The 14,076-nt window shown below is 37.2% G+C and overlaps 1 protein-coding gene across 3 annotated transcripts in view; it reads right to left on the minus strand.

The window, feature by feature from the left end:
- SETX (senataxin) overlaps positions 1–10,169 on the minus strand; it is a 42,825-nt gene extending 32,656 nt beyond the window's left edge. For 2 of the 3 annotated variants that reach the window (XM_024193080.2, XM_024193082.2), the window contains exons 1-6: positions 9,987–10,169; positions 9,213–9,423; positions 8,904–9,013; positions 5,633–5,852; positions 4,376–4,495; positions 1,559–1,730 (exon numbers count right to left, since the gene is read on the minus strand). In XM_024193080.2, the coding sequence (XP_024048848.2) occupies positions 1,559–1,730; positions 4,376–4,495; positions 5,633–5,852; positions 8,904–9,013; positions 9,213–9,423; positions 9,987–10,169 (1,016 nt within the window). Of the gene's footprint in view, positions 1–1,558; positions 1,731–3,477; positions 3,499–4,375; positions 4,496–5,632; positions 5,853–8,903; positions 9,014–9,212; positions 9,424–9,986 lie in introns of those variants that run through there. The other variant, XM_024193081.3, reaches the window with a different exon arrangement.
- Between the last annotated feature and the right edge of the window lie 3,907 nt (positions 10,170–14,076).

Here is a 14,076-nt window from a genome sequence, read left to right on the forward strand (position 1 = left end):
CAAGTGTGGTAGATAGGGTTGCCAATTTTGCTTGGACGTATTCCTGGAAGTTTCATCACAATGACAATCTTTAATTAAAGATTAATCTTTAATTCCTGGAAATTCCAGAACAATCCTGGAGGGTTGGCAACCCAAGTAGGTGCTTTAAAGAAATTGCATAAAAGAAAGGTACCGGCTTCAGAGAGATCTTACTACTAAGTGACAGATTTGACTAATGAGTTGAGGATTTAACATATACTAGGAAGAAATATAACGTAATGAGTATTTGCATAAACACCTTGTTTAACTGACCAAGATCTTTTTTTAAATGATTGTCCGCAGTATTACTAACAGCTGCTTCGATGTTTAAAAATTCTCAGTTTTAATAATCGAATTTACCTATTTATGCCATTTACTTTTTCACTTCACTCATTAAGGATAATGAAAAAAGACTGATAAGTTTCTACTGACTAGTTTTCTTTCAATAGGATAATGTGGCAATTTGGCCAGTAGACCACCCCAGAAGAATGTTTAAGTCCTACATCCCCCACCCAATTGCCACTTTTTGAAGAATGTTTTTATGGAAAGGTTTAATTTAAGGTTTTGTAATTAAGAGAAAAAGGTTTACAAAGCCTAAATCTGGGGTTGAAGGACCTGCTAGTATCCTCTTAAAACAACTGTGTACCGTAAAGAAGACTGTTTAAAAGGTGGAGTCCAACTATGCTTTCCAAATTTCTCTGCACAGAGAATCCACTTCCACAACCGGATAGCTGTTTACTAACAGATTACTTTTCCATTGAATGAGTGACTTAGCTAGTCTGCTGGTTGCTTAATTTTGAATGTCTAATATATGGTTACTCTTAAAAGATGTGTCTCAAACACGATGTTAAATTTCAATTGTAAATTTGGGAATACCAAAAGCTTCCAGAAGGCATTTGATGCCTATCTGCTTTGAAACACTTCCCCTAAGAAGTCTGACATATGTTACGTTTTTAAACATAATTTTTTGTCTTGTTTTACCATCTCTAGTGGAAGCATTATATCCAGAAAAGGAATAAAACATGGGAAGACCCTTGATGAGATTTTCTTGATGTCGATAAATATTCAGAAGACTGTATATATGATTTGCCAATAAGTTAAAAGTTAACCGAAAACACAATTAAAAGCTGTAGTTGTAATGTCTCATTTGCAGGCTTGCCAACCCTCAGGATAACTGGGTGTTTTTATGAAAGCTGCAGCTCAAGTCATGTGATTACATGCAAGTCTCAGCATTACTTTAAAAACAAAGTTTCTAGCTCTCATGGCTGCAGAGAAAGTCTTGAAAACATGAATCCAAAAGGTTAAAAAAACAGAATGCAAATAAAGAGAACACAGCATTTATTATTTTGTAAAAACTCCCAAGTTTTAATTCAATTTTATGATTTGGGTGGTGGGGGGCTGCATCATGATTTTTGATCACTAAGAGTTGGTAATGCTGCACTTATTTTATTTTGCTCCTGGCCATTTCCCCAACATCTATTATAGCATTGAGGTCAGGGCTAGAAGCTACCAAAGCTATATTTTTAAAACTTGAACTCACCTCCTTGAACTATTGCGTATATTTTTTATTTCATTGTTGTAGCTGACATTGTTGATAATGGTTTGAAAGGCCTGGACTGGATCGATGAGTTGACCCCACACTTTAGACCCGAGCTGATCCAAAATCACCATGAAACAGTGCAGCGCTGGCCAGAAGGGATCCATGCTTTCATCTGAAATATAACAGTCTAAGCTCATGAGGAGTTGAGGGGGAAGTGTCCTACGCTTTCCTACTGCTAGCTGAATACAAAGTGAATTTAATTCTGCATTTCAGTGCTTTTATTAGTTTGAACATTGAAACAAAGGTGAATTATAACTTTTAAAAAAAATGTTTAAGCCTTAAAAAAAAAGAAAGGCATTTTTTAAACACCCAGAGGAAGAAGGGAGGGGAAGAATTTAAAAATTCCCCTCATCTGCAAAGCCAGTGTGGCTCCTAAGGTCTGAGCCCAGCCACGCTTTCCCTCTATAAGTAGTAGTAACCTGGAGGAGCAAGAGAAGGGAAGGTGTAAAATGGATGATAATTTTTAAAGTTTCCCCTCACTGCATCGCTATGTCATTCCTACCCTTTTCCCTTTTTGTTTTGGTTGCTGATATTTTAGTGGGCACGGGTAAGAGGTATATTATTGAGACGAGTTATTATGCCTCATATAGCTGCCCAGGGAAGGAGAGTTATGTCTGAGAAAGAGCTCTATTTTTTTTCCAATTATTTCACATTTCAGCTTTTGCAACCACGGTGTCCTTCTGTTGTGCCTGCCTCCCCTGCCTAACCATTAGTGTGGCTAGGCGCCCCCTCCCTAGAGGAAGTGAACAAGATGAGAAATTTAATTTTTTCCCTCTTGCCTCTAAACACAATAAAATCTGAAAAGATAAAAAGATTTGGTAAAAGTGTTTATTATTGTTATTTACGGGTATTTGTGTGGAGAGCATAGGGCTAGGCAGGGAAGAATCTCTCAATCTTACAGCTTTGTCAACTGATTTGTTCAAAAGAATCTTCTATTTAGACTTCTGCAGTTGGAAAATTTTTAATGATTCAATGGAGAAAAGTACCTAAGAAGATTCAGCTACAAAGATATATAGGGTTTTTTTTTTTTAAATCAGCATCTTCTCTTCTGGTACAGAAAACGACAGCATTTTGAGTGGCCAGCACAGAGTAACTCATTCTCAGCATTCCATTCTAGTTTCACTAAGAAAGCTGTTAAGAGTCAGAATCCGATATCTCTAGATGATATTTTGGAATTCTTTTCCCACAGTAACTGAAACGGAGGAATTTGTAAACAGTATAAAGTACAGACATCAGCTAAAAAAATGAAGCTTCAATCTGCTATAGATAAATGCACATTTGCTAGAAGTTCACTGACTCAAGAAAACACATGCTTCTGTAGAAGAATTCTGAGTTTTTAAAAAAACTCTTGCATTAAAAACTAGAGTACTGGGATTACCAGAAGGAATGAAAGAGAAGATGCTATTCAAGAAATTCCTTTGTTACTTGACAAAATATCTGGTTATAAATTACTCTGCCAATAAAAAAACTGACTGTAAAGAAGATTCTTTGTCTGCTGAAATCCCAGACCTTAATTATCACCTTTAGTTCTGATAATGCTATAGCTCAATTTCCCTGAAGTGGTTAAAGTAAAAGAAAATTTTATACTCAGGACAGAGTCTCTATTTGTCGAGTTGTAGCTCACATAACACTAACATGGGGGGGGGGGGGCAGAACAAAATAATTTAAAAAGTAATTAAATTATATTGGTATTTAGGCTTTTTTTTTTTTAACCCCAGAAGACTAGCACTAATTTTTGATGGTAAAAGGCTGAATTTTTATGACTGACAAAGCAAAAAGTCTTAGATGTTTAGATGCAATTAGCTCAGGAAAAGGATAAAAAAAAGGAGAGGATCCTCATATATACATAAGACTCTTACCACAATTTGAGTAATTTTAACTTTCTCCTCCTCCTCTTTTCCTTTGTTTTTGTTGCTTCTTCATCTAGATGCTAATTAAAATAGAATATTCTATCAACTACTGAAGGGGTATTTCCTTTTAAAGCTCCTTCAGATCTGAGATAATGATATTATACAGTTTTCTTGTACATGTGTTCTTCCTTCTTCATGTAAGATTATAAACTTTTGTTTAATGAAAATTGCACTTATAAAGATCCAATCTTTTTCTTCTCATATTACAAAAAGAAACTTATAAATAATTAAAAACATCCAAGTCTCAGAAAAAGGATCTGAAAAATAATTAGCAGGAACTACAAAGTTTGAAATGTTACCTTTGCAAATTAAAATAGTTACTACACAACTATGAACTTTCCGTTTTCACGGAATTGTCTCTCACACCACTAATCAGGAGCATATGGAAATTCAGCTTCCAGGAAAGGTAAAAACATAATCCTGGAAGAGCGTCTTCTTCCTTTTTAGGATGGAAGAGCCAGAATACATACCACATGGAAAAAACTACCATCTCTTCTAAGTGGAAATCACCCAGTAATTGGGAAAAAAAGTTTGCCCTCACCTAACGCTTTACATATGGCTCCATAAAGCCATAAGGGGCTTTTCTCCACTTTTCAAAGTCCCTTTGAACCTTGTTTTTCAGTGTTTGTCTCAAGGTATGTCCAAATATTGTTCTTCACATCAGGGAAGGAATGAAACGTCAAAGTCTGAGAAACCCTGTCTTTGGCATTATACTTCTATACCAAAAATAATTTGTTTGACAAAAGTAGTAAGTTCTATTAGGAATTGTATCACAACCAGAATATGACTGTTCATAATCCATTTTTAATCTCTATTTATCATTGCCTCATCAGTTAAAATTAGTTACCATCTGTTTGTTTCTCCATGGTGTGAAGTATAGACTGCATGAAATCATTCTGTTTATCTGGACCCAGCAACAAAGAATCCATAGCTTGTTCTTCCAGCACTGTTAGCAACATACAGATACCTGCAATGAAAGCAATCTGTCTTTACGTTTGTGTATGAGATCCTTTTTTTCCCCCTTCAAGTTTTGGCAAACTGAAATAGTACTGTTTTCCAAAGCTCATTGCAATGAAAGCTCTCAGAGGAAATGATCAGCATCAGAGGAACCTGAAGCAGATGAATTTAAATAAGCTACTGAGTCTCCTGGACAGACACAGTTAGAATTCTTCTATTTGACAACTCCCCAAATGCATTACACATTTCAAGAACTTTGATTGTACTGACCTCATAGGGATTGAGACAAGATCCAAAGAGAATTAACTGAAATTTCAACAACTCTAACTTTGCAGAATGAATATTCCTGTGAAGAACGTGGATATACCTGTGGGTTTGGTGGTTACTATATTGCCGGCTAAAAGGTGACTAAAGGTTAAATCCTGCATGAACCCAAAACAACAGCTGTAAACAGAATTCAATTGTCTGGACAATACAAAGAATCTAAAGGATGAAGGCACCTCCAAACCCCATCTAGAGAAGTGAACAAGCCAGTTTGGTCAGGTTCAGGAGCCCTGCTCGAAACCTTAGGAGATCTTCAGGTGGGAACTTTCAAAGAAACCTTTGAAATGAATAAAAGACAACTTGTGTCCTGAGGGGGAGACACTGTATGGGGTTCAGACTGTCAGAGAGGCAGCAGCAGCTACAGAGATACAACCTGTTTCACCAAGCTTCAATGCTTGAGGGGTGTCTGGGTCAAATGGAACCTACTTAAACTAGCAAGGAAAGGCTATGTTTAGGTAAGGCAATATGCATTTAGGTTTTTTTAACCCTTTTCTTTCTGCTTGTAATGTTCCTAAGAGTAAATAAATCATACTCTGTTTTGAAAAAGCTGTTCTCTGTTACTGCATTTACCAGCTGGTCCAATTCCTGGAGAGGATTCTGTAGCAAGGGCAAAATCCAGTTGGACTTCTTGGAGGTAATATGTTTGGGAAACAAGAGGCATTGTAACCTGGGGGTTCAGTTAGAAGTGGGGTGAATCACAGGATTCCACTCAGAGAAGAGCATAGGGGTTGACCTGCCACTTGAAAGAAATGTCACCACTCCCCTCCGGGATGGGGGGTGGAGAGCAAGCACAGATACAGCTCACTACTGAACGAACACTCACCAAGCCAGTAGTTTTTGTAGTTGGTGGTATCATACAAATGGGATGGCAGAAGAATGAGTTTCCCCTTCTCAATCATTGAAGAACTATAAATATCAGGACTGTCAAACAGCCCCAACTCAATGACTTTAAACAAGCAAGTCAATACTTCCTGTAAGTCATAGTAATCATCCCTGTCGACTTTCCCTAAATTTCTTGCTGTCAGGATGGCCCATCGACGAATCTATATATTTAAAAAAAAAAAAAAAAAAAACCTTAAATATTACTAGAAGGAATACAACAAACAGGAATCACAGAAAAAGCTGTAAGTTTAGCAGCCATATTCCTAATAAAATGTGGTCAAATACATTTGTACTGAGGGCAAGTTCTTGGAAGTGAGACTCAAGTATTCTTCCAGCATAAACAAACATTTCCCCATGCATATTACAAACTGTGTGCGATGCAATCTAAAAAATCCAAAAGAGTTAGAAAGCATACATTCAAGGGCAAAAACTCACTGGAGGCACAAGATAGAGGCACCCTTTATCTCTAGACTTGTTTGATATCCTTGAAACTTTACTGATCAACATTTAACACAGACATAAGTGCAATTAAGGAACAGCAACCATAAGTTAATGCTGTATGTGAAGGATGCCTGTCTACTTATTACTGAGCCAGAATCCATCTACAGATAAGTTCATGGAGGATAGGTCCATCAATGGCTATTAGCCAAGATGGACGGGGATGGTGTCCCTAGCCTCTGTTTGCCAGAAGCTGGGAATGGGTGACGGGATGGATCACTTGATGATTACCTGTTCTGTTCATTCCCCCTGGGGCACCTGACATTGGCCACTGTCGGAAGACAGGATACTGGGCTAGATGGACCTTTGGTCTTACCCAGTATGGCCATTCTTATGTTATGTACAGTATATTGTCAGATTATAAAATAGGGCAATATCTCTCATGCATTTCTCAGGACCAGCTTATGAATCAATTTGAATGGCAGAATTTTCAATGGGTAGCCTCCCTAAAATGCCTACAGATCCACATCCATACCAGCTCTCAAACTCTGTCAAGTAAAGTCTGGATCCACAGTTAGACACAATATCAAATAACTTGAAAAAATTACAAATACTCACCTCTTCCTGTGAAATAAAAAGAATATTAAGATGAATATCCTGCCTAGATTACTATAAACCCTTATATTCCTCCTGATCTACACACCCAAAGTTGCTCATATCAAACTATTCACTGACTTTCTCGGAGGTGAGCTAAGGAGGACATTCTGTCCCTCCTTAGTCTTAAGGTGTACTATGAATCCTTCAAGATACATAGCAGGCCCTTCAATGGTACCAGGGCTTACATCCTAAGATCCAGGTGTTCTGTGGACTCTATATAACCACCACTCCTCAATCCTTTCCCCAGCTATTGAAGCTACCAGGAAGATCAGGGCAGATCTAGCTGGGGTCCTACAGTTTCACACTATGCTGTATACAGAGGCAGTTTTCTAGGATAATCTAAGTCTCCCTGTACAGTGAATGACAAGGGGCATTCTCACACTTATCCAACTCTGTACCAATTACTTCCTTAGGTCTTTTTCTGGACTTCCAATGCTATTTGGCCTGCAAATGTCACAATTTTGATAATACCTGTGACTTTCAACCCAGATGCACTTGGGTACCCCAGAAATTTCCACTTTGTTACCATTCCTTAAGGGACTGGGTTCAAAAAGAGATAAGCTACTGCCATCTACTACATTATGAATGCCCTCAAGGTCTGCTTCAAACAAGAACATATGGCACAGAGACCTCCCATTGTGGTCTAGGATTGACCTAATTAAAATACCCTCTCTGAATCTCATTCAGATACATACAACTAAAAATACCATCTAGCCTCCACTGGTCTCAGAATGAAGACGAATAAAATAAAGGACAACTGTGCCTGCTGGTAATGTCAAACTCTGTGTGCTATGTCACTATATATGCTATGGGAATGTTCTGTAATTAAAGGATTTGGGGAGGAAGAGTGTTCCTGACTGTCTCTTATTCCAACTGACAGTGCCACTCTCACCACTTCTATTTCACATTGGAGGCACTTCCAAGATTACTGAACCTCAGACTACCCAAGGATATAGCTTTTAGTGACTAAAAACAAATGATACCGAGATGGAAAGACTCAACATCCTAGCACAAAAAAGGCTGGAGTATGAACATTGTATTTGGCTATCTTGGAAAGAGTGGCATACAAAATATACTTGGACTCAGTCTGAAAGCCTAGATCTTTATTTTCAGAGATGCTGAACACCTGCAACTCCTATTGACTTTAACTGAACTTTTAAGTTATCAACACTTCTGAAAACAAAGCCCCATAGCTTTTGTTCCTTGACAGGTATCAGTGATTCAGAGTTACACATTGTGAGCTTCTGTACCCCACTTTCCACTTTATGAACTTCATTTGCTCAATACATGATGCACTGCCCTCCACTCCTTCACTTCTGATCCCCCACCCCGCATTCTCAGTCAATTCTTTTCTTTACAGTCAAAAGAATTCCATTTTCTTTGAATTGACAGGATAATTGTATTCCTATCCAAATTCGAATTGAATAACTTCCTGTGCCAAAAAAGGAGAATGAAGAATCATGCTGAATTTTGAATCTTAACTCTGATTTTATTTTTAATCACAAGAATTTGGAAAAACAATCTGAATGTTATTTAAACTCAGACTATGTAGTGGAATTTCCTTTGGGTACATTTTTATTTTGAAAAACACATGCTTCTTTAGGTTCTCAATTCAGTATGAGGCTCAATCTCCAGAACAGGTGAAATTAGGAGAAGACTCAATAGAAATTAAATGCTTTAAACTGTTAGGTGCTCCTATTATCCACCTTGAGAAAAGCCACATAACACCCAAAATGTTAGCAATGTTACAAATGGCTCAAATTAAACAGTAAACATTGATTAGTCTGCAGACTTTAATGTGTCTTTTCACTGACTTTTTTCTTGCATACTCTTGTTTTGCAAGAACAGCTGTTCTTGCAAAACAACCACTTATTATCATGGATAAGAATATTATGTGCCACGACATACTAATCAAGGTTACATGCTTCTATGGATTGTTTATATGAGGAGGATACAGCAGAAATGTTTGAACTTTGAAACAATAGGCTTATTACTCTTGCCAAATGTGAACAAGGATAGACATACACAATCAAATCCCTGAAACAGAAGTGCCCAGTAAAAGCTTAAAGTGAGTTCATTTTTCTGATTGCATTCTCATTGTCGGAGAAATAACTCACCACTTCATTGGGGTGTACCAACAACAGATAAATGCCTGGATGTTTGTCAAAGACCTGAAAGGAGAAGTTAACTTGTTCCATTTTACAAAGAGCCTCAACACAGAGCTCACCTAAACAAGAGGAGACATAAATGGTAGAGATTAATCAAAACCAAGGCAAGCGAAGTAATTTTACTGCTTAAAGAAATATTACCCTTATTTTAGTAGGGCAACTAAACATTTCACTAACGCTTGTTTAAAATAATTATTTTCACCTTCTGCAATAGTGAGAATACTGGATTCTTTCAAGTGTAAGCCATGAGATACTCACTGATTCGTGCATGTAGCAGCAGGTACGGGTATTTCAGTATTTCTAGAAGAGGTACACGCAGGTGGTTCTCAAAATCTGGGCCTGTGTAACCAGACAGTTTAGTTTCCCCGTTGTCATCCACTATAAATAATTCATCATCCTCTTCAATATCTGTCTTCATGGATTTCTCAAAGTGGTCAATGAGACGGGAGGTTTCCAACTCCCATAAGATCTATTCAGGGAAAAGGAAACAAGGAAACAATAGTCTGTATAGGTTGCTGAGACTGAGGATGTTTAACATCATGTGGAACTCCTGATGAGATTCTAAGAGCTCATTACTTTGTTTTGGAAAGTTACTTTCCAGACATTGTATGAAAATATTAACAGTTGGGCGTGGAACTCAGGTGACACAGATCATCAGCAACATTTTCAATTTGGAATTGACTGATTATAGAATCATTAAAGTAACTTTAGTGGCAGTCAGAAATTGTAGGTACTTAATGAATAAAGTTTTGAATAATTTATTCATTTCTGAATAAAGTTAATAGCTTCATCATTATTTTAGACAGAAGACTGGTAACTGAGACAAAGTTCTGTATTTAAATACAGGAATAGAGCACATTACAAAAACTTACAATTAAATGGCAGCATACGCTTCCTGCAATAGTTAGCTAAACACAGAGCCCTCACAAAATTCCTCTCCCTCAGTCAGACCTAACCACCATCAAATCCCACCCTCTGAGGTAACTCAATTAAACCTTTTATTCTGTGCAGCTCACAGTAGGAGACAATTACCTCCTGCAGTAAGCCAGGCAATTCATCCCTTGCCTTGTGATATTCAACCACACATTCCAGGCAGTAACACAGATCATCATTGGCTGCTGCACGATCTTCAGGGGACAAAGTCTTGGAAGCATAAGTTCTTAGGAACTGGGTGGTGGAGGAACCACCAGGCGTACACCAACGACATGTGCTCATTCTTCAGACACACACATAGAAAGAGGGAGGGAGTTATTAGACATCAAAACACTGAAAGTAGTAATAAGATCCAATTTCACCAAGATCTCTTTAATGCTAAGGGCTAGAGATTTCTGTAATGTGCAGCTGCAGTGTATATATATGATTTTTAAAACATTAAGTCCAAAACAATCAAATGTAAGCGACCAAGTTTAAGCATTTATATCCATATTTATGCACCTAATAAAAGTGGCCTCATTTTCAGAGTATTTGAACACCTACAGTTCCCAGTGAAATACAAAACAAAATTTAAAAACTAATAATTAAAAAGTATTTTATTTCTCTTACAATTAATACATTTGGATAACATTGATATGCAAAATTTCACCTTGCATGTAACTAAAGAATCCATAACTAGCCCACAATACAACTTTAATGAACTCTTTCAACATATACAACATTAATATACGTATGCATCAGAACAGTTGTTTGTGAAAACGAGGGTTTATCGATACAAAGTTTGATTAGTTCTGCTTCACCTCAAGATTCTCATAGTTCAATGAAGCTGTTGCTTAAATTTAAGAAAATGGATTTAAGATTTTTCAGTTTATTAGTCATCCCTGAAATTTCCACAAGTGGCTACCCCAACATTCAGAATAAGAGCAGTTTAAGATAAATTCTATCACTTCTACCAAGCTAATAATAAATAAACAAGAATAGATTCTATATAACAATTGTGTAACTACAGGTGCTCAGCTTTATTAATGCCAATTCTATATACACTGGCTATGAATCAAACATTTTCATTCTCCTCACTTTGCATCAGTTAGGGTGACAACCTAATTTATTAGTATTACTTCCTAAAAGGTACTCACTTAATGAAAAAGGGTTTGTGCACATGGTTTTTATTGTTACTTAACCCTAATCTAATCTAATCTAGTCTAATCAAAGTTCATATTCTGTCACTATAATTAAAATAATAAAAGTCTCCAAAATGGGCAATTCTTGTCAGCATTTCTAAATATTTTCACAAATCCACAGTATTCTAAACATTCGAGGACCAGACATTGACTTATTCTTCCTGACCAAATATTCCAATAAATCATTTGGTTAATGTCCATTAGTAAACATACATCTGCATAATACTGGCCTACAGCTGGATTAGCATATATCCTCACTAATACCATACAACAAATCAGCTATATTTAAAACTAGTAGACTTTTCTTAATTATTAATTTTAAGATAGCCCACCTATTCTTAAAAACTGGCTGAAATATCACAAGTTAATTTGAATATTACAGGGATCTTAAATCTTCAACAACTTTAACATCCCTGTGCCTTCACTGGTGCCCAAATTGTAGTCACCATACCACTGCTTTTCCCTGAAGCATTTGCTGGTGGTCCATGCTACTGAGTCTCCTTGCTTCCAGATGCTAAACTGCATTACAACACAATTAAAAACATTTTTCTATTTTTTTTTTCCTTATACCAGTTTCTGTACTTGACACTGTGACCTTACATAACCATAAATGGAAAGGAAGTGGTGGTCTATGAGAATTTTTCTAATAGGATGTAGGCCACACTGAAAAGTTTCAGGATCCCTTGTATTAGACTATGTAAACTATAAGTCAGATTCTGCCACCACTGTCCACACATTGGGGTGTACCTTGCTTGTCAAGCAGCCCTATTGAAATTAATGGGACTAAGTACAGAGTAAGAGATCACTCAGGGAGGACAGGTGAGAGAATATGATGTATATGTTAAATACTTAACTTAAATAATAAGTTTTTAGAAAACCTAAGATTAAAGAGCTACCAACACCATGTGAAGAGTCATAATGGTGACCAAATCATGACAGAAATTAATTCAGGGCCAGTCTACACCATCAATCTCACCACATCTGGAGACCAGTTTACAGCTTGTCTTGGTTATGTAACTTAGACAAGACCTTAAATTTCAGTTAAGTCATTGCATAGGTCTCCACTACAAAATGGAATTGGGTTGTAACTGAGCCAAAGAACAACACTACTGAACTCTGACAAGTTCATTTCTGTGGGCTTTGCTGGAATATGTTTGAACATGGTTCCGTAACAGTGAAGCCCAGCACTGATATGGACTTTGAGAGAACATGAAGTGTGAGTGAAAAAGAAAAACTTAGTAAGATTCCCCAGATAACAAACAAAACTGCTATGCATACGTGTTTTGTATCTTGCTGACTTAGCCAGGGAAGTCTATTGGCTTAAAAATGAATTAGTTTCCCTCATTTTATGCCATTCCTTATGAACATTAATTAATATGCATACTGGAGAAAGTTTTAATTATCTTAAATATAAATCTACTTATCACATTTTTCTATCATTTGCATCACTGGCTTGTTAATAATACAAGAGTTATGTCTAAACAAGGGGCAATTCTCTCAACTCATCTTCTCCTATTTGACGTTGCAATTAAGTCATATGGTTTTGTTTATGACATCATCAAAATATTTTCCATAGCAATATAAGAATGCCAAACACAGCTTGGCAGAGAAAAAAAATAAAAACCATCTTCAACAACAACAAAGGAAGACCAGGCCAAGTATATTTTTACAAACATTCTCACTCCCAAGTTAGTTTTTGCACTAAATAATCCAAGCAAGAACCAGCATTTCCTGACTTCTGAGAATTTACCTGCAACCTTTAACATTCTCACCAAGATTTTGTTAAAGGAATTACCTAGATTTTTTTTTAAATTATAATCTGAAACTATTTGTCTAAGCACAATCAGAATGTCTTATCCTGCACAAGGTGCATAATCATTAAAGCAAGGCCTCCTATGGAGTCTTGCTTCATTCACTGGATATCTTATTCAATGAGACAAGGGCACATCATTGACTGTTGAAAACTTAATTTGCTAGATACATTAATAAATATTTAATAATATTGTTATTACAATAGTGCCCAAAAGCTCCAATCCCCAAGCCCTCTGTTACATGCTGTACAATGCCTTCTGAACTCAGATGTTGTTAGCCAAATAGGGCCCGTTTTCCCCCCGGAGCTTACCTAATTACACCAAGGAGGCACGGAGAGACAAGAAGACGGGTACCAGGTTCTTTATTAATCGGTCAGCTGAGCGGGTGCTCTCATCGGCTAATGCCAGAGGAGAGACACACCTTACATGGCTGAACAGGCCCTTTTTATAACCAGTAACAAACAACTTAGCCTTCATTCTTTTGCGTCATTACGCTGACCTATAGATAATAGGTTACACAGGATACATATATTATTTTGGGGAGGGGGATACAAGAGACATCTGTTGCGGATACATTTGTCATTTTGAAAGGAGAACAAGGTACATTCCTTGACCCTTTGCACTAAATACCTTGGGGATATGGAGAAACAGCTGCATATACTTGTGAGCCAAGTGAGCCAATTAAATTGGTTAACAAATAGCTGACATGGTTAAATGCATGGTTAAATACACGTCCTTAATTTTATTTAGATCTTTAGGCCTTTTCCATCAGCCCTGCATACCAAGGAATGATGTACCAGGTTGGAGGTGCAATGGAGAGGCAGGCAATCTTTGGTATCCTTCCTGACAAAGACCTGCTTGTTAGAATTAGGCTCCAGTTCTTCAATGGGATCCACCTTTGTGGACCCTTCCTCTTGCACAGAGTCCCATTGTCTAGAGTGAGCAAACCACTTTCATTCCTGGTGTAAACCTGCTGAAGCCCATGGAGTTACCACAGGAATGGATTTGGTACAAAATCTATAGTACCTCCATTAATCTCATCTGTGTCTTCTTTAAACATCACTCCACTGGTGTAGTGGAAACAGGTTAAGAGATGGTTGGAAGTCTGAGGGGGGCTGAAATTATGTTGCTTGTGAGAGAGACTGTGGCAGATTCCAGGTGATTCTGGGACTGGTTTATTGTTGGGTTTTCTCTTTT

Source organism: Terrapene carolina, unplaced genomic scaffold (genome assembly GCF_002925995.2).
Source record: "Terrapene carolina triunguis isolate 2854851 unplaced genomic scaffold, T_m_triunguis-2.0 Scaffold238, whole genome shotgun sequence".
NCBI classification, from domain to species: domain Eukaryota; kingdom Metazoa; phylum Chordata; order Testudines; family Emydidae; genus Terrapene; species Terrapene triunguis.